The sequence below is a fragment of the Ammospiza caudacuta genome, chromosome 4 (genome assembly GCF_027887145.1).
Source record: "Ammospiza caudacuta isolate bAmmCau1 chromosome 4, bAmmCau1.pri, whole genome shotgun sequence".
Taxonomy (NCBI): domain Eukaryota; kingdom Metazoa; phylum Chordata; class Aves; order Passeriformes; family Passerellidae; genus Ammospiza; species Ammospiza caudacuta.
The window spans coordinates 63,736,754-63,764,509 of NC_080596.1; the positions used below are offsets into that span (position 1 = coordinate 63,736,754).

Genomic DNA, 27,756 nt, shown 5'->3' on the forward strand with positions numbered 1-27,756 from the left:
ACTGTTTCATCTCTTCTTTGCTGAGGCACTTTTATTATCTTAATCACACCTCTCATGGAAATACTAAAGGGCCAGAAAGTTTGCAAGGAGTGATTTCATGCTTGCAATCATGCTGGGAAAGAATCTGCCACCTTCTGAAACACTGGGAGTATGAGCTTTTACTGGTTTTTAGTGCTGCCTGCTCAACTCTGCTTGTCCTATTTATTCACCCTGATGAGGCTGCCTAGGCTTGCTGAAAGGAGGCTTGACATTTACTTGTCTTTGACACTCCTTATGTAGTTTGAGGTGTTACAAAATCAGCAGCAAGGACACCTTCCAGAGCCTCTGAGTCTGCACTCATCTTATTTACTTACTCATTCTTGGTGAATTGTTGTCTTATCTGAAAAGAAAAATTTACACAAATCAGACTACTGAAAAATAGCAATTTTTTTAAGTTTTAAGCCTTTAAATTAATTATTCCATCATTCCACTCTTAAAGTGACTCTTACATTACTGAAGCTATATATTTTCAATACCCAGAACAAGCAGATATTGCAATGTTACTGCATAAACTGCTTAAGATAACTAGCTGGTTTTCCCAACATATTTTCTTAGTTAATGAAACTAAAATCAAAAGTAGAAAACACAGGAAAAAGAAAAAACAATACAGCAAAAATATTAAATTCAAGAACTTCTCTTGTATTTGTATATAATAAAATAGTTCACAGTTCAGCTGTGAATACTTAGCATTCACATTTACAGGATGGTGAAAATAAAGAACAATCAATGGAGCCTGCCAAGGAAAACACACATGCTTATTGAAAGGGATATGGGGAAGAACTTATTTTATGAATTAATTCTTACTGAATGTCTCCTCCAGACCTTCCTGCACTTTGTGCACTCTCAGCAGTGGGGACCACAAGCAGTGCCATAGAGAGAACGCCCTTATGAGGAGATGATATTGTTGTGACTGCCTGACCACTTCAGGTCTGGAGGCCTGATATGTCACTTTAAAAGTGAGGTTTCACTTCTGCAAAGTTCCCATGATTTCTGGGAAAATATAATCAGAAAAATATGCTTAGCAATACCACTTGCCAGTGCAGGCTTTGGTCAGAGCACAGCTTTTCTCAAGTCTTTCAGAACTGCTTAGGACTGGCTGAGATTTGTCACAAATTTCCTTTTTCAAATTTAATCTGTTAAAGACAGATGCTTGGTAAGCAATTATTAAAAATCTATGAACAATTTATAGTTTACATTCTGAATTGCATTGCTTCTTTTGTTAAGATTTAGAGATTTGAGTCTTATTTGGTTTTGACTTTTTGACCAAGGAAGTAGATTGCCCTGTTTGGAGATTACAGTAAGGAACTAACCCTCTTGCACAGAACACTTAATACTTCCTTAGATGATTTCACACAGCCTCAAACATCCATAATTACACACTTGTCTTAGAAATTCATGTGACAACTAATCCAAGCCTATGGGCAAGGGAGAGAAGTAAAATAACCCATTGTGTGATGATAAACTATGTTTGTATGGCCACTGCAAAGTCTATTCTGCAAAGTTGCCTTAGGTGAAGTCAGATTCAACACCTGTCCTGCCCAAAACGATTAATTTAGAGCAAACAGACACGTGGTAGTTTGAACTCATCTTTTACTGGCACATTAGATGGAGCATGTAGCTGCAATTATATGAACGAGAATTACAAGAACTTTACAAGTTATTTCCTGGGGTTCCCTTGAGTGCTTTACCGCCGATAACTTCCCCGAGATTAACTCGGGGAGGTCACGGCAAAGTGAGGCACAGAGCACAGACAGCACCCAGGCTCTCCCTTCCCGCCCCAGCCCGAAAAGCTCTCGCTGGGCTCCAGAACCGGCGGAGCGGACGGGACCGGCGGAGCGGCACCGGGTCCGGACCTGCCCCTCCGGAGCCCCGGAGAATCTGCCCCTCCGGACCTGCCCCTCCTGGGTCAGCCCGGGATCCAGGGACAGCCCGAGGATCCCGACACAGCCCAGAGATCCCGGCACATCCCGGGGATCCCCGGAGGGCGCAGCGCTGCCCGTTCAGCCCCGCTCTGCGGGCGGCCGCTGACCCGGGGCGGGCGGGGGTCAGCCCGGCCTCCCGAGCATCCGCCGGGGCGGGGGCGGCGCGGCTGCTGCAGGAGCCGCTGTCCCTCTGTCCCGCTGTCCCCGCTGTCCCTCTGTCCCCGCTGTCCCGCTGTCCCTCTGTCCCGCTGTCCCCGCTGTCCCGCTGTCCCCGCTGTCCCCGCTGTCCCCGCTGTCCCTCTGTCCCCGCTGTCCCGCTGTCCCTCTGTCCCGCTGTCCCTCTGTCCCCGCTGTCCCTCTGTCCCGCTGTCCCCGCTGTCCCTGCTGTCCCTCTGTCCCGCTGTCCCTCTGTCCCCGCTGTCCCTCTGTCCCGCTGTCCCTCCGTCCCGCTGTCCCTGCTGTCCCTCTGTCCCTCCGTCCCGCTGTCCCGCAGCTGCCGCCGCCGCTCAGCGCGATGCCGCTGCAGCAGGGCTCGGCCCGGGCCCGGCAGCGCACCGTGCTCCTGGTGGGCATCGCCGTGCTGCTGGCCGCCCTGGTCCTCGCCGTGGTGCTGGCCTCTCTGCTGACCCACGGCAGGCACGAGGTCAGTCCCCAAATGCTGAAGTGGAAGGACAGGGGGACCACGAAGAACTTGCAAGAAGTTATTGTGGGAAGATGCTACAACTACATCACGGCGCAGCACCCGGAGCTGGGGTGAGTACAGGTCTGGGTCAGGTGTCGGGTGAGCAGAAACTGTCTCGGCTCCACCTGGCTGGGTTGGCAGGGGCAGGGAGAAATCAGAACCCTGTTTTGTAGGAAAATGTACAGACAAACTCGGTGCCCCAGTGGCGGCTTTTGAAAGAAACTACCTGCAGGGGCAATAAAAGTAACACTAATCAAAACATAATTATAAATGGATTTTACAACTTCCCTAAAGCCAGCTGAAATAAAAGCTGGATTCTAGCAGGTTTGAGTACATGGAGGTGAAGCAATTTGCTGTAAAGCTGATCTGCCGAAGTCTGTAATGTGACACTACAGCCCTGTAACCGAGACTACACAGGAGAAAGGACAAGGTTCAACACAGACTTATAGGGCAGGCAAAAATGTTAGGAAAACATGCAGAAGTACCTTGGTGTTATCAAAAGCTGTTTTTAGCATGTGGATATGACTTCTTGATGAGCTCAGAGAGCTTGCATGGAGAAATAGAGGTGGATCACAATACCAGCTCATCAGTCCCTGGAAACCCCTTCCCCCAGAGGTGTCCTTGCTCAGCTCATCACAGCAGGTAGTGCAACACCCCTGGCATCCCGCCCCTCCTCTCCTGCAGAAGAAATTCCATGGGCCCAGGTCTGCCACAGTGTATTAGAGCTGAGAACTGATTTTCTGATCCCCTTTGTTGCAGAGAAAAGCAAAGTATGAAATAAGGAGTGCCCTGGACCCCCAGCAGGTGCTGGGGACACCCAGGATGGTTCCAGAGCAGCCAGGGTCTCTCAGCAGGGACCCATCCATCCCTTCTGTGGCACCACAAAGCTGCCCTGCCCAGTGAGCCTCTGGCAGAATTTTCCATCACCCTGGACTGAGTGCTGTGGGGCTGCCCCATGCCTTGGCCAGGTGACAGAACCATCCTGGTCTTTGTCCTGAAAAAGGCACTCTCTTGTTTTCATGACATTGAGCTGATGAGAACAAAGCTGTGTATAGTTTGCTTGCATTTGGGTTTCTTTTGGCTTTGGATATCCTGCACTGTATGAAAAAGCTGATCTGCAGTATTTGAAGGGTCATGTGGAAAACCATGGCCTGAGCACACAGAGACTTGTTCACTCTTTATGTCAAATATTTGAGTGGCTTTAGTGAGGGAAAGGAGGATTCTTTTGCAAATAAAATTTAAAAGTTCCTGAAACTTGCAAAATCATATACATGTTTCTAAAAGCATAAATTAATTTATTAATTTAAGATTTATTACACTCAATATTTAAATCTGAAATTGTTTTCAGGCCTAACAGCCTTTGTTACATGGGCTTGTTTCATTCAAATTGAGGTGCTGAAGATGTGAAAACCACTTTTGTGTGAATGTGCTTTCAGCCACGGCCACGTGTGTTGTCACTGACAACACAGTCTGAATCTGGACCACAAATATCTCTAGGAATTATTTGTTTAGGCAATTAAATCAAGGACAGTTTTAAAAAATCACAAATCCATGATCACAAGTTTTCTAAAAAGTTTGTTAGTACAAAGTGCAGTATTTTGGCCTATTTATAATCCAACAGTGCTTAATACCTGTGTGGCTGTGAGCTCACTTTCTTTCAGATTAAATTACTTCTGTATAGTAGGACCCTTTTTTGTTTTATTTTATTGAAGTGACAGATTTTTCTGAAGCATATAGAACAGAAGAAGGAAAACATGATTGTCTGTGTACATCTGAAATGTTCAGAGGTTTCCTGAATGGAGAATTAAATGCAGATGCTTTTCTGGAAATCAAAGCCAAGATTGCTCATTTCTGAGCTCTGTGCAGTTTGTGTAACCAGCCTCTCTGTCACTGGCACTTTCTGATAATGACCTGAGTGCCTTTAGGACACATCAGAGAGTGGGACCTTTCATCATTAATGTAGGCCTTGGATCCTCTGTGGTATGGGGTCTGTGGTGCAGTTAATCAAAGAGAAGAGTAGGGACAGGGAACTGCAGAAACATGGGCAGAGCTGTGGGCTGGGCAAGCTGTGCCCTGCACTCTGCCAGGACTGCTGCTGCCACTGCTTCCCACCATGGCAACTTCGTTATCTTGGTAGGAAATCTTTTCATTTTCTCATAAATTTGTCCATATTTTGTTCTTTCCCTTTTAATCTTACACTGATGTATATGTTTTTTAAAAGATCTGCCTTGGGTAAACTCGTGGACACTTCCATGTATTTTTAATTTTTTTTATATCAGAGTCACTAAGTTCCACCTTTGAGGACATTTTCTGAACATTAAATCTATTCACTGTGGTAGTTAGTGACATTTACTACACTTTGGAGTGTCATATTTCAGATTGGAATAGGTGGCAGGTTTTGAAGAAAAGGGGGATGGTTGACATGACAATGGATATTGTACTGGCTACCACAGGTGGCTTTAACAGAGTTCTACAGCCTCTATTTAGCTCTGCTTTTGCATCTGTGTGCTGTAAATCATTTCAGAAGGCTTCTGACATGGTAGTGTACACCTTCACTACCACAACTCTAACTCTAGAGGATACCTCTTTGCATTCTCCCTCATCTTGCTGGAGCCTTTCACCATGCCCAGTCAGCTCACTCTGGTTGTGCTCTTCTCTTTTCCAATACAATCTTTGGGCTGAACCCAAGCCCACAGAGGCCACTGGAAGGCTCTTGCTGTCTGCAGCAGAGCTTTGTAAACACCTCATGCAATTAGATTTTATCCTGTTGATTTGTTTATTCTTAAAATTCATCAAAAACTCTGCATTGAACTTGCTCACAAAAGGACATTTCTCTGGTGCTGTGTTACAGCATCTGCTAGTAATAATTTTGTTCAACTGCTTGCATGCCATACAATCCTCAGATTTATTTCTGCTGCTGACTGACTCTCAATATTTGTACACATGCAATTTCCTCAGTCTTCCTGCATAAACTTTGTCATGGCAAAGTTCACGAGGAAGAGGAAGAGAGTGCCAAACATTTCAATAAATAAATAAAGCATTTTCAGTATTAGTCCTGTTTTTTAGGAAGAAATGTGAATGGTATAGCAGCAGGCTTTAGGGGGTTTGTTCCCTGCACACAGTCACACACCTAAATAATACTGACAGTAAGGAATAATATTTCTCTTTTGACTTCTCTGGAAAATACTGGCTCCAAAGCAAGTTTGTCACAGCTTGGTAGTCTTACCTTTTTTTCATTAACAGAAGCTGGAAGTTCTGATTTCACTAGTCTTGTAAAAATCCCTTGTGGCCCTCAGTATGCATGGTAGTTTGGGCTGAACAAAGCCAAAAGCAGTTTAGTCTGAAGCAACAATTTGACCTCCAATGACTTCCTCCTCTCCTTCCCAGCAATAGGGACTCCCTCTTGTGGCTGCAAACCTCTCGCAAGTCTCACCTCCAGTCTCACACCGCCAAATTTCCAATAGTCTATCCCTGGCACAGCCAGAGCAGGGGGGGCAGCCGGGGCTCAGCGCTTTGGGCTCCCCTGCACAGCTCAGGGAGTTCAGCAGATCCCTGCTGAGACCTGCTGTGGTGACACCATAACTCACCCATCACTCCAAGATGCTGCTTCTGGTGCTGCTTGGGCACCTCTGTACCTGTTGGGGCAGAAAAAGGGGCAGCAGCTGCAGCCTAAGTTAGCTGGGTTAGGTTTCCTCTTCACCACATTTGAATTGGCAGCCTGAGGTCAGGAACCAGCAGCACTTTGTGACCTGGGGAAGGAGTGGAGAAGCCATGCTATCTAAAAGGTCATAGTCACTAATGCCCAAAGCATAAAAGATGCTTTTTTTGCATCTAGAAATAACTGATTTTACATTTGCAGCTCAAGAGGATTTTCATTCTCAGCTAGTGACTGCTCCCCCCTCACAGCTGCAGTCACTCCTTGGTCTTAATTCACAGAACCACAGAATCCCAGAATGGGTCAGGTTTAAAGGGATACAGAGGTCAGCTGGTCCAACCTCCCTGCCCAAGCAGGAACATCCTAGAGCACATTACACAGGGCTGTGTCCAGAGAAGCTGGCAAGGACCTACTATTTATAAATTTAACTATTTAAAAATTGTTTGAAGTCAAACCAGCTTATTTTTTGTCTAACTTCTGACAGGAAGAGGGCACCAAGGACACAGACAGGGAGCAGTTTCAAAAACACATGTAACTGCCAGGCCAAACAATGCCACCGTGCCTGACTAAGCAACACAAAAACCTGATGATGAAGCTGAAAGTGTAAAACTTCAGTACAGCTTTCATGCAATCTTGTATGGACACAGAATATGTTTCCCCCTTAAATATAATTAGATCAACCAATATTGTTTTTATTGTTAGTGGCAAGTTCTGTTGTAACAAATTTTAAGTCTGTAATTCCATTAAATTTAGTAAGAGTTGGTGCATGTCCAGGAGAGCTCTGTCTCCTGACTGCACAATCATGAATGCATTTTGCCTTCCCATTCCTTTGCAGCCTATGGAGATACATTTTGTCAGAAAGAACATATGGATCATGATTTTGTGTGAGATACGATTGCATTCACAGCATAATTCCCTCCTGAAAGAAATCTGGGGTTTGTTGTTTTGCATTTTGCCTTCATGCTTTACTAGGCATTTTTAATCTAATTTCTTTGTGTTTGTTCACTGATTGTTATTGCTTTCACATCAAGCATGGCACTAAATAACCATGATTTTTGATTCAGTGTCACAAAAATCCTAGCTTTATTTTACAGCCATGAGATTATACTGAAACTTACCTAAGGTTTGTTTTTTCATTGAGAAAATGTGCCTTGCATGAGAGAAACCATTACTGAACCAGTCTTCTGAAAAGCACAAATTACTACCCAGTTGCAATGCATTCAACCCTCTTAGAACGCTCAGCAGATTTCTAGAGCTCCCTAGTTGGATATCCATCAAAAGACTCAGTGTTTGTTTGTAAGGCTATGCTTTCTAAAAAAAAATCTGTTGTCATTGCTGTGCCATCTTTTTTGGTCCCAGAGCAAACAAAAGGCTTTATTTGCACTGTCTGTGGAACAGGACACGGGGGCCTGGTGACAAGCTGATGTGAGCCATCAGTGTGCCCTGGTGACAAGGGCCAGCAGTGCCTTGGGTGCCTGAGAAGGAGCATGGGCAGAGGGGGACACAGGGCATCTTTCCCTCTGCTCAGCCCTGGGGAGATGTGGCTGCAGTGCTGGGGCCAGTTCTGGTCCTGTCACTGCAAGGGAGGCAGGCACACACCTGGAGCACATCCAGAGAGGGACCATGATGGTGACTGAAGTGTCTGAGACACAGAGAGGGGTTCAGAGCCTGGGACTGCCCAGCCTGGGGAAGGCTCAAGGTGGTAAATACCAGCTGAGGGGAGTAAAGAAAAGAGAGTCAAGCTTTACTCAGTGGTATTCAGTTGCAGGACAAGAGGCAATGGGCATTAATTACAGTACAGCAAATTCTATATAAACGTAGGGAAAAACCAGGTTTTTTACTATGAGGGAGATCAAAGACTGGAACTTGACTGGAGACTTTGTAGAGGCTCCATCCTTGGAAACATTGAAAACAAGACAGATCCTGGTCCTGAGAAACGTTCTCTGAGACAGAGGTTGGGCTGGATGATCACCAGAAGTGCCTTCCTTCTTCATGCTGCTTCATTTCTTAGGAATTGCCTTTAGACTTGTAAGAAGTCCACTGGGAAACCAGGACAAACAGCAATGAAGAAATGTTTTGGCTCATCTCTAATGAAAATTGTTTTGATATTTTGTTCCTACATCTGGTTTGTCTCTCAGCATTAAGATGGGCACTGTATCATCACCATAGCACACTGCTTATTAAAATACCCAAGTCCTAACATTTGTGTTTGCCTTTAAAGTTCCCCTCCCCTATTTCATGTGCTTGTGTGCTGATTTTAATACCTTCTCTGTGTTTACCTTTATTACATGAAACCTACATTTCTCTGCTTTTTATTTATTCTATCCCTCAATGTTTATAACAAGGTTTTCTTTTACAACTGTTTTTCCCTAAGTTGTATACAAGTGACTTTGACTGTTCTTGTAGTTTATTGGTAGCAAAGATTTCACTGTAAATATTAACAGCTGTTTGAGCCCTACTTAAAATACACTTCTATTGAAATATGCTGTACTGAGCTTTAATGGGGAACTGGAATATAATGTTCAGTGAGCACAAAAAGACAGTGATGAGTACTTGAGGATATAGAGGTGGGGCTACTGGCTCTGGGGTTTGTCCCTCTAAAGAGTCCTCATGCTGCTTAAAGCTAGTTCCATACTGCTCTGGGCTGTGAGGTAGGAGTCCATTTGGGTATTGTTGTCATCTCTTTCTAAAGGAAGCTCATTAGAAAGAATTAACTTTCTTTTAGCAAGAGACAAGTTCATAGGGCAGTGGGTAGCTATCATCTATTTGTTCTTGAGATCATTAATCACCAGCATATTTATTTCTGTTCTTCTGGAGTATAAATGCCACTGCTGGGCTGTGGAAAGCCATCCAGTCCTGTGCAAAGCTCAGGCTCAGTTCTGTGCTGAAAATCTTCCCTGCCAGGCTGTAACTCCACAGAAAACCCAAGGTCTGAGCATCCAGCAAGGGTAACAGGGAGATGTCAAAAGTTACTTTGTCCTTTGTCCCTGGCCAACATCAGTGTACTGCTAAGGGGCAGAAATGTTGTTGAGATCTGAATTTATCTCTCACTTGACAGCCAAATGTCAACTCACCTATCTGTTTTCTATACTGAGTTTTTATCATATAAAATTGTTATTAAATTACTCTATATTTCTCATCTACACAAACTTTTTTACATTAATTTTATAGTTTATAGATGTTTAATGGTTCTTACTGCAAGATTCCATAGGATTTCAAATAATTTTTCACGTTTAGCTTAGTTTACACATATTGTGTCACTATTAAAATATCCTTTGCAATCAAATTCCCCCAGAAACTAGAGAGAATATTATTCTGTCTGTGCTGATCTTCTACATGCTAATCAGAAGTATTTGCTGATGAAAAACTTTTCAGCTTAGTTTTCCACTGTACATCTTTGCAGCTATTTAGTCATGCACAGTCAGTTAGCTGCCTGCTCTTTACATTTTCTCTTGTTTATTGATTTTATAGAATTGACTCTACAGGGCAATGCCTGGTGGCTGCCTAAATTATAGCATCACCCTAGGATTGAAATTATTAAATTTTTTTATGAGCTGATTGCTGTAAAAGGGAATACTGGTCTATCCCACTTTTCCCTGCTTCTGTTCTTCTATAATATCTGTGGAGATGTCAGTGAGAAAACCCCACACTCAGAGGTGATGTAATTCAGCTGTCATTACTAAGGTATGGTTAAAACTCAATTAACACCTCAGAGAACCATGAAGAAATGTATCTCTGGTTATCCATAAGGATAGGAGGAATAGATTCTTTTTCCCTCTAGGGTCGGATGAAAGTCTGTCTCAAGTGTTCAAGGGAAAAAAAAGCTAAAGATACATTCTGTCTTCCCAGGGATGACCTCAGAATAAGGAATTATCAAGAAGATCACTCACAGATGTACTAAAGCTCCAAGCTGTTCCCTTGTCTGTGTCTTGCTGATAGAGCCCACCCTGGAAGCAGGAACTTCTCCCAAATTACTGAATTTATGCCACATTCCAGCAGCTTTAGTGCTATTAAAAACAAACAAACAAGCAAAACAAAACACAAGAATGTAGTGCAAGTTCCTGTAATGGTTGGGAAAAAGTGAAAGTGCAGTAAGCCATTGAATATTTCCCTGTACATACCTTAATTTAGGTCAGTGTTACAGAATTGTTCTTAGAAGTTTAATATTAACATTGAATCTCTGCTACAAATACCCTTTCTGATCAAAGGGTAACATGCCAGCTAAAATTTATTCCCTCTATATCTGTTGATGACATGGCCCTCACTTGGAAGATTGAACTAAATAGAGCAACTATGATCCTCTGTCAACATGTAGTCCAGGTGAGATTTCTGCCCTTCTGGGGGCTCTGTTCCACTCACAGAGCACCTCTGCACACACCACCTGCTTTAGCAGCTTGTTTTTCACCCAGGAAGGCTGGAATCCAGGCAGCAGAACAGTCTGCTCATGTGGATGAGCCCTTCACTGGTTGCAGCTGCCTCCTCTTGGCTCAGCCCTTCCCAGAAGGGGACAAGGCTCAGTGTTGTCCTGCAGCAGCAATTCCCCACTCACATAAAACACTCCAGGAGCCATAAACCAAAGCCACAAATACTCCTGCCCTTAAAACCTTCTTGTTGCTGCCAAAGGTGAAGGGCTGGTGTGCTGAGGAGCTGGTACTGGCTCCAGGCCCTTCACTGTCCAGGAACACACAAAGCCCTGGGGTGCCTCCAGCAGCAATCTCACTTAGGGCTCCTTTTCCCAGACCTCCAGGCTCCCCCTCTTTGCCCTGCTGAATTTACTTGCTCTGCCTACAGGCAGCCTTTCCAGAAGTGATCTGCCTGTGAGGCAGGGCTCTGGATCTCCCTCTCCATGCCCAGTTAGTTCTTCCAATGCTTTGGTTACTGACTTTTGAACTATGTAATCAGCAGAAAGCAATACTTACCAAATCAGGCTGCCAAAAAAATCAAGCATGTCATTTTCATGTTGACAGAAAATCTGTTACCATAAGTGTTCTGGTGGCAGACAATTTGCAGTAATTAAACTGAATGGGAAACGAGAGGCTTGTGCTTATTGGAGACACTGAGCTTGACAGATCTGATTTTCTTATTTCATCGCTTTCCTTGCTAATTTTCTCCCTTTCCATTATCCTAATGCTGAAACCAGCAGGTTAGTGTCATCAAACCCTCAGCAACAACAGTGACTGACCTCTCTTAATTCATATCTGTCTGATTTGTAGGACAAAGATGCCCGATGGGAGGTTTGGGCGCTGCAATGACAAGAAGGGAGCCCATCCATTGTGTGCTCAGCCCCATTTCCAGCTCCGTGCCCTGCAGATGGGTCGGGTTAGAAGAGCCCCACGTCTTTGGAGTTGCTGCTCCCCAGGAGCTCCTCTCCCACCTGATGGCACTGTTCTCCTCGCTTTTAGCTCCCAGCCCAGCTTCACTCCAGGGAGCCTCGGCTGCCTGGGCAGCAGCTCCAAAAAAACTGCTCCAAAGCAGCAGCGAGACACGGCAAGGCTGGAATTAGAGAGGGGAAAGCTGAAGAAATAAAACCCCAGGAATATTTAGGGCAGAAAAGGTAGCTAAAGGATTCTGAGTTACAGAGGGCTTCCTCTCAACACAGGCATAAACATATAATTGTATACCAACTGTATAATTGGTCCTTGTAAAATTTCTGACATAAAGACATAGCTACACATAAGCTCACATTAAAAAAGAGGTTGACTACAGATGTGTAAATTTTACTGCTGTCCACAGCCATCACAGTTTATCAAAATGCAGCAGATAAATTGGCACAGGCAAAGGTAGGGTTTGTTAGATGCAGAAATATTGCTACATCATTTAGTTCATTTGACACACATTCCCCTTCTGAGATATCTGGGTTTTTACACCTGAAACCCATGCCTTAGATGCCCAGAAGAGTGAAAACTGGCCTTATGTCTTTAAGGATCTATGTTACAACCACAAACATCTTGCTGACTTTTTAAAGAGTCAGATTTCTGAGTGCTTAGGTTCATCACAGCTCTGGCTGGTGATGGTAGCAAATGAGAAGGATTTTCTTACACAAATTGCAGAGATTTGATCACTGCACAGGTTAGGGACATGGGCTCAGGGGAATGTTCCCAGCTGTAACTTTGGAGCTTCACCACAGGGCCACAATTAAAAACTCAGGGTGGCCCAAAGACACTGCAATGTTTTAGAAATGAAATTCTGGACCTTGGAAAATCTGATCTTGATTGCAGGGGAGAACAGGTGTCACCAGCAAAGTGTCTCTGCCTGGCAGGCTGATTTAAAAACATGGACAGAGTTGGTTGAGTTCTCCAGAACAAAGTCTGGAAGTAATTCTTTTCTTATAAATTTGAAATGGGTCCCATACTTTAGGCATCACTCTCAAATTCTTGAGTAGAAAACTGGAGACAACACTGCCCTTCTTCAGATGTTTTCAGCATTCAGTGTCCATCCAGTGCTGAACTGAAAGCAGACTTTGTTCATGGTGTAACTGAAATCAGAAGGGATGAAACTTATCCTTGGTATTATACCAATTAAATCAGCTTCAATTGGGGATGAATTTGCTCTGTCATGTCCAGTTAAAGAAAAAAAAATTATAAGGCAAAATAAAATCTATAGTGACAGTTATTTACCAGATAATTCAGTGCTATCCCATTCCTTTCAGTCTAAGGATATTCTTTCAAGGTTAGCCAGACCAGTGTATGGATATGCAAGAAATAATGATGCAGAAGCTGTCCATTTTTCTAATATGCACATTAAAATTTGGCTGCTGGGATAGATGCTAATGGAAATATTCTTGGCCCCAGCGTTTGCTTGATAGATTAACGTGATATTCATATACAAGGCAAATGGATAGAAATGCTCAAATTTATTGGAAAATGGGACTTCTACCCCAATGTAAGGACAAATGGAGGATATGCTTTGCAGTATGCATAACATTTGAATTTAATAAGGAAAAGTTTATTTGTATCCCAACCCTTATTGTGTCCTATACTGAGTTCAGGGTAGAATCTCTGGCTCAAAAAGATCCTAAGACAAGTTCTTCAGTCCTTGTTTTCCAGGGGAATGTTGCAGTTTTCAAGTTCACTGAAGATTTCATGTGTTCTTTCTGTTAGCTATTACTTCACATTTACCAGTATTGCCCAAATTCTATTCATAAAAAGAAAACTTGAAAAAATTAAACAGAAACAGAATTTTTTCAAGTTTAATTGAAAAAATTAAACATTAAATATGTTAAATGTAACATATTTATGTTACATACCACTGAATTTGGATTCAATATTTTAAGAGTCTATAGTAGAATAAAATGTTTTAGATATTTCAGCACAAACAAAGGTAGCCTCAAAGGAAGAAGTCCATTATGCCTGAAGAGATAATATGGTATTTGCAGATAGGATGCAGAATTAGTTTGTATGCAACCCAAAATACACAAACAAATGCCAGAGAAAGAGAGAGCCCAAGGCCCACAGCAGTGTGGCACATAAGAGTATTCCCCATGCACTCTGTATTTATCTAATTCAGATAATTCTGATTAACTGGTAGAGTGAGGATCTCTTTTGTGGCCTTTCTTTCTTCTGTAAATCCAGAAGGAACACTAAATCAACACATTCTATGACTTAGGAGCAACTTTAAGGGAAAAGTTTCTTTCTCAGGCATTTGTTTTTTGGGTTCTTTTGGCAAGGCACATGTTCTTGTTTCAACCTGAAGCTGTTCTTGCTGGAATTTTTAGCATACCACATGCCAGCCAACTTCTCATATTGTGTCAGAAGGCCCAGAGCTACAGAAAGTCTCTGTCCTCTCCTCTGCTCAGTGTGAGTTAAATGCTGCACACCAGACAAGTATTTATTTCTGTGCTGGAAAAAGGTCAGGTGAAAATTTATTAACAGAATCTACCTCAACAGTGAGACTGGAAAGAACGGCACATCTTCCTGCAGCTGGGTTTGCAGGTCCTCAAGCCTTCTCACTGCTTATCATCTGTAAGCCAAAATCACAGTTCTATGTGCCTGGTAATCTCTTCAGGGTGTGAGACAAAATTTGTGCTCCATATCCAAGAAATAGCTTTCCAGTGGCAAGCCAATGATTATTATTCATTTGTAAAAAAACCAACAAAACAGGTAAGTGAGGACAGCAAAAAGAAGAGGTTATTTAGCTTTTTATGTATTTTTTTACATTGATGATTTGTATTTTTATTTCTAAAACAATGCTTGAAACTGCCTAGCTTCCACAAAAGCCCATCTTCATGACTGACATTCCTCCCTGTGATGCACCTGGCAGTTCCACAGTGATCAGCAGCTGTAGAAGAGCCTCCCCCACTTGCAGGCTAAGACCTACCCGCTTTATGACATTAAAGATGCAATTTTGCTCAGCTCTGCCAGGACTGTACATACAGACTCTTCTCTCAGGTACTGAGATGTTGACACACATCATGCACTGCTAAGGATGGAACACTGATTCCTTGGGTTACTGACTCAGCAATCTCTCTTGGCATGATCATGAATCACCTGGCTGATTTCTTTGTGCCTCTCATGGCCATGGCTTGAGTCTAGCAGCAGAAATGTTTTATATTGTGTCTATCTCCTACCTCTCTGCTTTGGAAATAAAAAAACGTGGATTTTTTTAATAGGTTCTTGAAAAATATTTTGTCTTCTGAAATCAAGCATAAAAACTTTGCCATACGAAAGGATATATCACCAGGTACCCTGTTGTCTTATTTATCAAGAGTTCTAACACCATTATAGTGCAAGGATTCTATATCACCAGAGTTTCACACCTTTTGAGTGTTTCTCATAGTCAGCTCCTCTAAGCACTGACTCTTCCTAGTCTTTGTAGCAGTCTTCTGACTCCAGAGCCCACCAACCCACTCTTTTATAACACTCTGCTTATTAGCTACAGTTGTGGCCTGTTAAGATCAGGCCTGCTCCTAATCTTTAGTAATTGGTCCAGCTGCAATTCTTTAGGGGATAAGATGACATTCTATACCACCTTCATTTACCCATACTGTATCCCCCTATAGTACCCAGCTGTCACCTGGGGCTGTTAATGCTCTTACATAAAGCAGATCTCAGGAGTAGCTTAAAAAAAGAGAAATAAATAAAGGTCTGCCTGGAGTCATTTGACAAATTAGAAAGTGTGAGCCATATAAATGTTTATGAGATGTGCCTGTGCTTACAGCCAAGCTGTACAAATTGTCTTTATGATAACATTGACTGTGCAGAGCAAAGGGGACAGCTGCCTGTTCTCTAATGTCATCTCTCCATCAGCTGGAGCCTCTCTTTGGGATGATTCAGTGTGTCCATGTTGTAATCCTTAGTGGCAGTGAGAGGTATTTACAACTTCCTAACCTCTAAATAAAGTACCAAAGTTTGGAGTATGGTCTCTGTGGGTTATTTATGCTTTGCAGACAGAGACATGTCCTCCAGGAGAAAATTTAATACACCCAAGTCAACAGCTGAAAATTAGTGCATAAATAAAAATAATCTCAGGTCCCAAAAAGCTAAATCTCTGCTTTTGTTTTAGATAAAATTACAGGGTTTTTTTTCTAAGATCAAACTCTCTGCAGGGACAAGCCATATTTTTGGCTTGCTGTATCTGAGGGGACAGTATTCTTTGACCATACTTTTAAAATGTACAACCTATAGTCTGAGAAGCTATTTGCTTCTTATAATTTGGTGTGAATAATCAAGAAATTTGATCTTTTGGTTATGTAAAATCATCACTGGTTTTTTTAAGGGGTAAAGATTTAAGGGGTAAAGATTTTTTTTAAGATATTGCAGCGAACTAATTTGAAATGCAGGAAAGAGAGATATTTTGAACTGTTCTTTCCTCAGTATATACTTAATCTGCTGAAGATACTCTGCTTTGGTAATGGATCATGAATTTGGTGCCTGGGCATAGTTGGAATTCTTCTAGTGTTTGACCACCACAGAGAACCTTTCACAGGCACAAATACTCATAAATATTTACTAACTATGTTTTAATCTTTTGGCAGAGATAAGGATTGTCTAAAAATATGGGAATCATTAAAAGATGCCTTCATTTACAAGAACCCCTGTAATATCACACCAGAAGATTACCAGCCTCTGATGGAGCTGGCAAGCCACCCTATACCCTGCAACAAGGTAACACCAGTGCAGGGTGGGCTGCGGTGGGATGCCAGGTCTGGGCAGGGGGATCTCACCATCTCACATTTTACTTTTGCACTTACTGCAAAGACTGGGCCTTCACAGCATTAAGTTGCTGTGCTGTAACATAGCAATGCTTAGGATGAGCGCGAATAGGCCTCCAGCAGATAATAAGCAGAAATTTTACAGTAGAGCTATGAAACGCAAGTAGTACACGGTAAGAAAATGAAAGTTTCTTTCTGAGTCAACAGAGAGGGGAAATTGCTGGGATTCATAAAATTAGAGGGTTTTTAGAAAAGTGGTTGAAAAGGGCAGGCCTCTGAAAGCAGATTTGTGAACATTGCTAATACAGCGAAAAGTTTTCTAAGCAGTAGAGCAGACGTGAGAAATAGCACAACAGACTTCTGTAAACTGACCTTATAGATTGCAACAAGGTTATTTAATGTATATCTTTACAAGGTTAGTATGAATGGATCTTTGTGCTTTGTCTCTCATGAACAAGTCTGTGTTTTAACTACCATTACGTGTGTTTCATATGATTGGATAGAATTCTTGTCAATATGTTTTGCTCTATGTGTGATTGGCTGAAATCTAGGCCAAAATGGTTTTATGCTATGCTGTAATGTCACACCTCCTTGGCATTCCCTGTGGATCAGAGAGCTGTTAACATCCTGTCTCCATTTTCCTAACAATGTACTGAGACTGATGTGTTGAATGAATAGCTCACGACACTGGTCCGGATCTGCCCCATCTCGTTTGTGAATGTATATAATGGCCAGTGGCACTGCAACAGTCCTGCAGCTGCACCTTTGGGCCCAGTAACCCTGCCCATGTATCACTGGGAATCATCCCAGTGTAAGGCTTGCCTCAAGCCAGGGTCATCCCAGGGAGGTGACAGGGATGTCCCCATTCCCTGAGCATGTGGCTCTCTGTAAGGAGCACGCCACCATGCTGTTAGAGGGACTCTGCTTCCAGAGAGCTGTTCTTCCATGTGCAGCTCAAAAGCAAGCAACAAATTTGGGAACTATCCTATGAAAACTAGCCAAACCTTTCTTTCAAAATCCCTTAAACCATGTTCCTTTACACCCAAAAAAAAAAAAAAAAAAACAAAACACCCAAAATATTCTGCAAACAACAGTGTTCAAATAAGAACTGACCCACTGAGGTGAACTTGCTGCATTTCAAAACTCCTTCATTGTCATTAACTTTTTGGTTTTCTCCAGAGCAGTTTTCTGGCCAGCTGTGGTATAGCTTATCACTCACCAGACATTGTACCTTATTTCACAGTCACTGTTTTGGAGCAAGACAAACGACCTCGTTCATCGCTATACAAAATCCAATCAGAATTTCCTCACCTTGGAGGACACCTTGCTGGGTTATATGGCTGACAGAGTTTCATGGTGTGGAGACCCCTCTGCCCCAGGTAACCTACACCTAAACACAATCCTTTTCACATCATTTTCTAGTGATTTAATTTAAAATTTTAACTGTCCAATATTTTGGAATTCTGAAAATAACACCTATTTCTCAGGTTAAATTAAAAACCACAGCTTTGGATGTTATTCTAACACCAAGTTGCTGTTTTACCTAATGGCCACATCTAGCCCCCTGTGCTTTGCTTGCTTCTACCCTGTGGTTCCTATGGGACAGACTGCAAAGCAGGAATGTTATTCAGGAAGGACCTGGCCACATCAGAGTGCTGGGGCAGTGTGCAGGTGCCTTGGGGCTATCACTGCTCACCTGACTCCTGGCTTGGGGCTTAATGCTAGGAACCTTTAGACTGGGCTGCGATTACTGAAAATGTTGGGCAAAGTTTAATTTTTCAATGCAATCAGACCATACTTGTCAATAGCCAGCCCGTTTCTCACATTTGGGATTGTGTGTTTTCCCTTCTCTGTTTTCTGAGAATTATTTGTGATATGGTATCTGCAACTGCATCCCTGAAAAGAGTGTGAGCAAACAGGATGGCCTTTGAGCAGATGCAAATTCCTTCTCCTTTCAGAGCCCTCTCCCCATTCAGCCTTCTTGCTTTGACAGAGGGCAAATCTTTTTGCCCACAAAGCCACATAAGCCTTGCAAAAATATTCCCTCTAACTGTAAATGTATTTTTTCTCAGGAATCAACTATGAATCTTGTCCAAAACGAAATGAATGTGAGAGCAACCCTGGCTCTGTGTTCTGGAAAATGGCCTCCAAGATGGTAAGATCTGGACTGCATCTCCCTGAATCTAAAAGTGAGGAAAGGCACTAAGTTCCTGACAATGCCAAGAAATATGATTTTGCAGATCTTGACTTTAAAGATGGAATAGTAGAAGTTGACAAAAGCTTTAGTTCCAGGTGTTAGAAATCATGGTGTAGGATTCCAAGGTCCCATATTTTATGTACAACATTTGATGCCCTTGTAGTTCAGGCGTTCTTTTTGTGGACAGAGGCTGAGTGTCAGTGTCTGGAATAACCCTTGGCAGAGACCTAGAGCTCTGCAAGTGATACAGTTATAGCAATCACCCTAATTAAATCACAGAACGTCAATTGCTGCAGTAAAATCTATTTTAGCCTGCCAATGTGGAAAACAGCACCCAGATTGGCACAGACATTTTCCAAGAGGCCGAGAATCCCCTTGCACTTCCCAGCATAAAGCTGAAGAGCACATCCTCCCACATCAGGGCCTGGCAAGGCTCCTGTGATGTCCCCACCCATGACACATCCAACTCCCATCCCAGGAATGAGATCCTGCTGGTCCCAGCTAAGCATTTAGCCTGCCTTTGTTGAGTCAGCACTGTACAGGAACAAACTGCCAGAGAAACACCTGATGTCCTGGGTTCCTTTGATTTTACCTGTCTCTCAAGATTTCACCCTTGGTATGACTATCAGTAGATGACTACCGAGGTGGAAAACCAGCATTCCTGTATGCTCCAGTTCTCTTGTGTGCAAGAAAAAGTCTACTCATCATATAAAAAAAAGGTGTTTTGTGAGTAAACTAGGAGGGAAAATGGTTGAGTTCCAGCATCTGTGAGAGATAGAACCACATACAGACCCAGGTTTGCTCAGCTGCAGGCTTCCTTGCCATGTAAATTCAAGATCTACTAAAACTCATGCTAAATACATTTGAAAGTTACACATAATGAAACTTCCTGAAACTTTGCAGCTCTCAAGATTTGAATTTGAGCCACATTGTTTATGAGGACATGAAAGATTTGATAAGTACAGTCACCTGCATTAAGCTTCTTAAAAATTCTTTGCCTTACCAATGGTGTATGTATTTAGCATAGGTACTTTATAGACCTTAGAAGTCTTTAAATATGGGCATGGGTTTGAAAGACTAAAAAAGCAGCGATTACATGATTTAGTATATTAAAAATCAAGTTAAAAATCCTCAGTGATAATTTTACTAAAACATCAGGAGAGAAAAATCCCAAGCCACAAAAGAACACAGAGCATGAGTCACAAGGAAACAAGTATGTAGTGGTCTGTGTGTCCTTAAACTGGGGATACCTCTGCTCTGGCTTGTCCTTGCTTTCTGAGCTAAAGCAGTCTGAGGATTGCTGTGAGTTCCTACAGACAGCTGCAGCTGTAGGGGCTCTGGAAAGCCCTGTAAAAACTGAAACCAGACAAGCTGCTGTACCAGCCCCATGCACCCTGAGACTGCCCGCTCATAGCTGTCTAATGGGGCTTTGTCACAGTTTTGCCATAGCCTTCAGAGACTTTTTTTTTTTTGGCACTGAAATGTTCTGCAAAAATATTGCCCAGATCCTGTTCTTGTGTTAGGCAGTTCTGAGGACATCAGTGAATTCTACCAGCCCCAAGCCTGCCATGCACTGCCTGTAGTGTCAGAGTGTAATGTCCCTTGGTCTGGTTCAGTTTGCAGAAGCAGCTTGTGGTGTGGTTCAAGTGATGCTCAATGGATCAGTGGAAGCTGGAGCTTTCAGGAGCAGCAGGTACTCACCCAACACAAAACCATTCATGTCCCTGTGGGGCTGCATGTGCCTGCCTGCCTGCCTGGGAGTCCCAGTGCAGAAGGGTTTTGGTGAACTCACCCCTGGGTGCTGTAAAGCTGATTCTTTTCACTCCTTCTGTTCAGAGACTGTGACTGAAATCCTCCAGAGGATGTGGGGGTATGCAGGGTGCTCTTACTTCTTATTTAATTATTACAGTTTCTTTGATTTTACTTCACTAGACTTGGCTACCTGGCTGGAAGTGCAGTCATGAATAATTTCAAAAGATGAAGAATATTCTTTCTGGGGGGACAGCCATGGTCACTTCCCTAGCACCAAACCAATAGCCAGGAAATTGAACGGGAGAAGAGGCACTAAAGATGCCAAAACTTCAGCTTGTATCTGTCTGCAGGCAGTTTCAAAAGTTCCCCTGAAAGTGAAATAAGAATGGGGAGGCAACATTTGACCATAAGGCAATTAAATAGTCTGTGACAATCCATTGGCAAGATAATGTTCTCTCACAGGGTGTAACAGCAGCACTAATAAGCACTGGTGTTTGGGGAGCATACTCTCTACACCTTTCTGAGAAAACGAAGAGTTTTGATGTTCTATGTTCCATTCTTACAGCATCTTTGGAAGTATCGAGATCTTTAACCTGGATCCAGATAAAGTCACTGAAGTGCACATTTGGCTCATGCAGAACATTGGTGGCCCTCAAAGGTAAGGCACAGTGATGAGCACTGTGGGGAAGGCACAGGGCACAGCTCAGGTCTGGCAGCAACACTGTCTTAAACTCATGAAATCTGCTTTACACTCACCTTCTAGGTGCTGACTTTGCAGGAAAAATAACATTTGTACTGTTGTTTCCTCTAGTATTTTTGTAGGTACTGCTGAACAGTTACAGGTAAAACACAATGACATTTTCCTTGCTTTCAAGAGGTCCCAAGGCCTTTAAGTTCCTTTCAGCTCCACTGAGGTCCACAGACCTTTGCTATGGGTGCAGCACTGAAGTCAGAGACCAGGCTATGTCTGCAAGGATAAACATGTCCAGGTATCCATCCAAACATGGATATGTTTGTCCACAGCAGCAGTATAATTATGCTCAGCCATTTTTGAATGACAGATCAGGTTGTGGAGTCTCCATCTATAGACATACTCAAAACCTAACTGGGACCTGAGCAACCTTTTCCAGCTCATATTGGTTTGATCTCAAGCTGTTTCTTCTTGCCTAAATGATTCTGTGATTTTTAATAACAAATCTATAGTAGAAATGCTTACCATGGAATTACTGATACCAGAACAGCAACCTCAAAGCACATCTGAGCCTTTCTGAGTGATGTTTTTCATCCCATTCAGATTCATTTGCAGATCTAACACATTTGAAACACTAAGCATGATGCTCTGTGCCTTTGACCCCTCCTTTCAGAGCCAGTTCTGTGGCCATAATGTCCTGCCACAGTTTAATGATGTCCACGACAGAAAGCGCAGCTGTGGTGCCATGGGTCAGGAGGGAGGCTGTGATGGTGCAGTGCAGCTCAGGAAGGAGTGAGGCCCCTGCTCAGCCTGCCTCACTCTCTGACTCAGCTCCAGCTCGTGTTGCAGCCCCTCCCTCAGCCCAGACACCCAGAGGTGTCCCCTGTGCACCTGAGCTGACACCCCTGCCATGGTTCATGGTGTGCCTCTGTGCTGGGGTCTTGTGCTTGTGCTCCTTTGCATTAAGGTTTGCTGGAGAAAAGGAAATTGAGTAATCTTTACATCAGTGTCCCCTCACATGGCACTGGATCCTTTATCCCATGATTTCTTAGCATCAGATATTTTTGTTGTGCTCCCCCTCAGCAGCTCACACAAGGCAGAGCCCTGCCAGACCCCTTGCTGGACACATCCCCCTCCTCCTGTGACAAGTTCATAGCAATTTCCTTTTAATGTTCTACTTGCTGCTAAGGAGAGAGTGGGGGTTAGCCCCAATAGTGTGCATTCCTTGTATCTTCTGATTTGTATTCCATGTTGAATCACTGATAACTTGTCAAGTCTAGTGAACAAAGAAGAGCTGGCAGTGCTCTCTGCTAATGTCATATGTTAGGAACTGGATTTGTCTCCAGTAGTAGAAGTGAGTCCTATACTCTGGATGAGGAGATGATTTTTACCTTGAGGTAACAAGGCTTTTGCTGTGTCTCTGTCTGTGCCTATGACATTTGTGAAACCTCTCACTACATCTTTGGGGCCCTTGGGCTATTTAATTAAATTGAACATAGAGATACAGCTCTTGAAGATATGAGAATGCTACCTGCTTCTTGAAACCTTTATCTGTATGGGAAAGCAATACACAAGTTAGGGCTCCTACCAATGCAAAAGTGGTTGAAACATCCCCTTTCCAAAACAGAGCAGCTGCAGCAGCTGTAAACTGAGTCAGACATACAGGAGGTGCTCAGAGCCTGCTTCATCCCCTGCTTTCTTATCAGTTTCCTCCTATCTCACTTCCTACCTGGGACTTCACTGCTGGCTTTCATGGCCTTTTCTCACCACACAGAGGACTTGACCCTTCTGCCCTTGGACAGATTTAGCAAGCCTAGCATTGTGCTGCTGTGGAAGCACCAGCAGCAATGGAGCACTTCTGGAGCACCCTGAACTGGGAATGGGACTGAGTGATGTCCCACAGATGTCCCCCTGCACAAAGCTCTCATGGAGATGCACAGCTGGACACCACATGGACATCACAGAGCCTCTACCAGCAAGGGCCAATGGCAGCCAAAGCTCCACAACCCCCATGGCTTCCCAGCACATTGGCAAACAAGCTTCTAAAGCACCTTACCTATAATAAAGCTGTGCCATAGTGTGGAATTTAGGTGAGCATTTTGTACACACAAGGAACACAGGTAACTGAAGTCTTGTCTCCACAGTGAATCCTGCTCAGGTCATTCCATTCAGAGGTTAATAAACATTCTAGAAGAACGAAACTTTAAGATCATCTGTGAAGACAATTACAGGTAATTATCCACTCTTACTGGTGATGACTTTGCTAACATAAAGCTAATATTGCAGGTTTACAGCAGGCTAGAGCAGACCTCCCCCTCACTGCCATGACATCCCTCCAGTGGGGCTGGGTCCTTCTCAGGGGCTCCAGCCCTGGGGCTGGGGCTTGCTCTCCTCCCATTGAGCAGGTTCAGTTGTTTTCAGGAAGGGACCAATCCAGCAATCCAGCCACCAGATTTTCTTCTGACTGGGCTTTTACCTAAAACACTGAACCAAACAGGCAGCTTTCCTCTTTCTGCATACAGATAGCACAGGGTGCCAAGGGTGGTCCTTACATCCTTCACCATGGTTCGAGCATGCTTCCTGTCCTGCTGCTTTGTCAGAGAGTGAGGCATGAGACATGATAAGCATTGCTAATTACTGTAATTTGCCATTGTCAGGAGCAAAAAAAGAGAAGTCTGTGAAACAGCAGCCCAAGTCCTGACTTGCCTGAAATCTCCATCTTCCTGCTGAGGAAATACAAAAGCCACAGACCCTTTATCCCTAGGTGTGGGTTCAGAGACCTTCACATTGAGCAAATTTTTTCTTTAGAGACATTAGAAAAGTGGCAAACATTCAATATTGCTCATATCTTATCTGTCAGGAAGAGCTTTTCAGTGTCAAGGACTCATACTTGGATAAGAACATTTCCAAAGTAAACAAAGATTTCTATGAACTTCTGGGTTTGTGACAATAGTTGAAGTATGGAAAAATTAGTCTGCAAAGGGGGACAAATTATAGGTCTTTAAATCTGAAGGCAGAGCAATATATTTCTGTCTGGGTACTGCTGAACCTGATTAATGGGTGCTCTGATCTTTGTGAAAAAATTAGCTCTGGTGTGGAGCATAAATCTGCCAAATCGTGTGCTAACTTTCTCTTTGGGTAAATGGAACCTTAACCAATACTCCCAGGACCTGTAAATAGGTACAGATTATTTCAGCCTGGGATGAATTAAGCTATGGGGCAAGGCAGGGAGGGGAGATCTATCACAGCTTAGACCCCTTGTGGCCTAGCCCAGGGAGGAACCTGACACTCATTGCTGTGTCTCACAGCTGAAGGTAAGGTGACAAGTAGGGCTGTTTGTCAAAGTTCAACTAACACATATATAAACAACTGGGTTGAGCAACACAGACAATCAATTTTGCTATTTTATATGCAGAATAACAATAAAATAAGAGATGTACAGGTAAAGCCAAAGTTCAGGATAGACTGTGTAAGTGTATTGCAAACAGAACCGTGTGGGTCTGTATCAGCTGAGCATCTGCCTTTTCATGCCATGTAGCAGCTGCTGTTGGTCATTTTATCTGGCTTTTGTCCATCTCAACAGTATCTTCCAGAAGTGACTCTTAAACTGGATTCACTGGATGCATTAGAAAAAAATCTCATCATATCTGACATTCACAGCAACATCTTCCTGTTGTAGCAGTGGGGTTTACCAGTGAGTAACACAGATGGTGAACTTCCAGCATGGTAGGAATTCCACAATTCCACAATCTGTGCAAGAGATCTTTCTTCGCTTTCGTAATTATTTTTTATTTTGCAGAATAGCTGTGAGGTCAGTTCCTACTTTTGTTTGTACTGATTTGCCCTTGTCCCTAAAAACACCAAAGTTACCTTTCTGCAGCAAGATTAAAAAGAATTACCCTAAGAAAATCCATCTGCTTAATAAGCATGGATGTGACATGCGCTTTGACTTTCACATTGCATTCAGTAACTGTGAAGTAATTCTGTTGTACTTGCAAATTGATTATTAAATATTTCTTTGTTTTGTGTCTTATTTCAGGCCTGTTCAGCTCCTTCAGTGTGTGCACAACCCAGACCACACAGACTGCAGGCTTTGCACCAACAGCTCAGCAATTCCCTGAAGCAGAGTTCTCTGTGCCACTGAAGACTTCCCTGACTTGTGTGCAAAGCTGGAGAGGATGTGGCTGCAGAGCTGAGAGTGATAACAGTAGCATGGTGTGTGCTGAGTGCATAACCAGAAATCCTTGCTGTGATACTAACAGCCAGATAGCAGGAGATGGTACCTGAGCTGTGATGCTGTACACACACACACACACACACACACACACACACACACAAACACTGTTTCCGATGGCCAGCAGTTGAGGGCAGATGCTTTGCCCTGGTTTGCTCCCCTCTGTACAGCTTGCCACTGGCACAGAGCAGGGATTCCCTGGGACATGCACAGAGAAGAAAGAGACTTTCCAGGATAGGCAGAACTTGCCTAGATCAGTGCTGGAACTTTGCCTGGATCATCTTCCTTCCTGCTGAAAGGTTAGGCAGGAAATGACCAGGGCATGCTACATTTTCCCTGCATCCCAGTGCAAATTTCCCCAGAGGGGAATGTTGCCCATTGGCACATGGTATAAATCATGGCTTTCCCAGGTACTGTGACACTTCTGACCAGGTAAAGCAAGCAATGGAATAGGCACAGCAGTTCTTGCCTTTTAATGGGTATCACAGTAAGCAGCTGGAGGGAAGACAGCTGAGCTGAGCTAAGAAAAAAACAGAACCTGCTCAGAGGGTTGCCTGCACCTGTAAAAGCTGCTTAGTATGCAGCTGGGAGAGAAAATAGTGAGGCTGACTCACATAGCTCCATTAAAATCCTACTGGATACATCATTGCTGGTCAGATTACATTTTGTTCTTAATATAACAGTAAACAGCAGCCTTCCAACTTTCATAAAAGGTCCCTCAGGCCACAACTTGGCCATGCACTGGAATAGAAACAAACATCAAACAGTTGCCACAATAAGGAGTCTCTCTTGACCTCAGTTTCTGCAGTGAAAGGTGATGCCTTGGGGTGTAGAATTCACAAGCACTGACGTGCTGTGGTGCACTGAAACAGCAGCTTTCAGTGATTTCCTTTGATTTCCATTTTACCAGTCTCAAGTGCAGTGTTTATAGCAAAACAAGTGTCTGAGGCCAGCTGTGGCCACGGCTGCAGCGCCATTGACAGCAAGAGAGCAGAGCAGGCTTTGCTGCAGACACACTCCCTGGTGCTGAGGTGACAGATGTACTCCTAGTGCTGAGGTGACAGTGTGAGCAGCAGCTGCCAAACCTGCAGGCACACTGGGGTTTCCATGGTCCCACAGGGAGAAGGTTGTATGCCACAAGTTTTAGTGACTGCCCAGAGTGCAAAGCATCGTTATGGACCTGCACAAGCTGGTGTGATTCTGAGCATCTCTACATAAGCCTCATCTCTTCAATAGCAATAGAAGCCTGCACTGAGCCTGGCTGGACCAACCCAAGACCTCACTTATAATGTTTACATTAAGTGAAATTAAGTGAATAAGTATTTTTATTTGCAAGATGTTATGTAACTTCTTAGACGAATCAACATAGACACAAACCAATACTTTCAAATAGGATATTTCTGACTATCACTTACAAGTTTGTCTTCATGCTCACTTTTGTACTTCTGTTGCAATATATTGACTGTAAAATTAAGATCTCTAATAAAATTGCTGATGAGAAATGTTCTTAATTCAGTTTGACATTATACAGAACCTGAGAAAGTTAAGAAAGAAAGATTCTCAGAAGACCAAAATAGGGCACCTCCTAAAAACAACTCAGAAATCTGTTCAAGGTATGAAACACAACATGCAACCACCCAGGGGAGCAGAGAAACAGAGCACATCTTCCCCAGCCTGTGTTCTCCATCTGATACAGAGAAGTCATTGCCTTTGTAGGTGGCTGGAAGTGAAGCATCCTGAATCCTTATCTTGAGCATAGATTGTTCTTGGCCATAACAGTGGAGAAAGATGATTGTTCTTGTCAGTGGTGATGTCGTAAGATGGTAAGAAGCCAACTGTGCTTTTGGAAGCTGAGGTGCACAATTAATATGGGCAACTGTGCTGGGGTAAGTGATGGCTTTGAAATGCAGGTGGCTGGCAAGTCTGGGCTGCCTGGATTACATACATGGCAGAACATGAGCCAGCTCATTTCCAACAAACACTTTTATTATGCATGATCACACATCTGAAATGCTGTGCAGACATGCCCTACCAGAAAAGTACACTTGCAAATCCTATTGCTTTGCTAAAGACTTATCAAGCAAAACATCCTTCTAAACAAATACAAAGTGTTCCAAATCCACAGAAAATAAATAAAAGGAAAAATAACCATGCATTTTCCCCACTCTTTGGAATAAATGTTTTGTAATATGGTTTGGAAAAGGTTGGGTTTTGAAAATATGTTTTTAGTCTGAAAAAGCTAACTCTCATAATTTGCTCAAGGTAAATAGGCTGGCTTGTACCTCACCCCACATCAAACACTGCTACAGTGCAGCCCAGGAACACAAGAGGAATCTGAGTTACTGTGTGATAAGGTGATATCAATGTTATCACTCCCAGAACCACACAGAGCTGCAAAAGCCACTCTCTGACCCTGTCACAACAGCACTGCTGC

At 43.3% G+C, this 27,756-nt stretch overlaps 1 protein-coding gene across 1 annotated transcript; it reads left to right on the top strand.

Annotated features, from left to right (window-relative positions):
* The first annotated feature begins 2,411 nt into the window (after window positions 1–2,411).
* Window positions 2,412–27,407, top strand: LOC131556937 (ADP-ribosyl cyclase/cyclic ADP-ribose hydrolase 1-like). The gene is made up of 8 exons (XM_058803880.1): window positions 2,412–2,714; window positions 16,272–16,401; window positions 17,692–17,827; window positions 18,521–18,603; window positions 20,262–20,338; window positions 20,963–21,055; window positions 23,233–23,319; window positions 25,128–27,407. Exons 1-8 carry the CDS (start codon window positions 2,476–2,478, stop codon window positions 25,207–25,209), a joined length of 927 nt encoding a protein of 308 aa, XP_058659863.1. The 5' UTR covers window positions 2,412–2,475; the 3' UTR covers window positions 25,210–27,407.
* Window positions 27,408–27,756: the final 349 nt, after the last annotated feature.

Coding starts and splice junctions, on each gene's coding strand:
- LOC131556937 (XM_058803880.1), top strand. CDS start 2,476: ATGCCGCTGCAGCAGGGCTCGGCCCGGGCCCGGCAGCGCACCGTGCTC. Junction 20,339..20,962: donor GGAGCTTTCAGGAGCAGCAG/GTACTCACCCAA, acceptor CCATTCTTACAG/CATCTTTGGAAGTATCGAGA. Junction 21,056..23,232: donor AACATTGGTGGCCCTCAAAG/GTAAGGCACAGT, acceptor TTGTCTCCACAG/TGAATCCTGCTCAGGTCATT.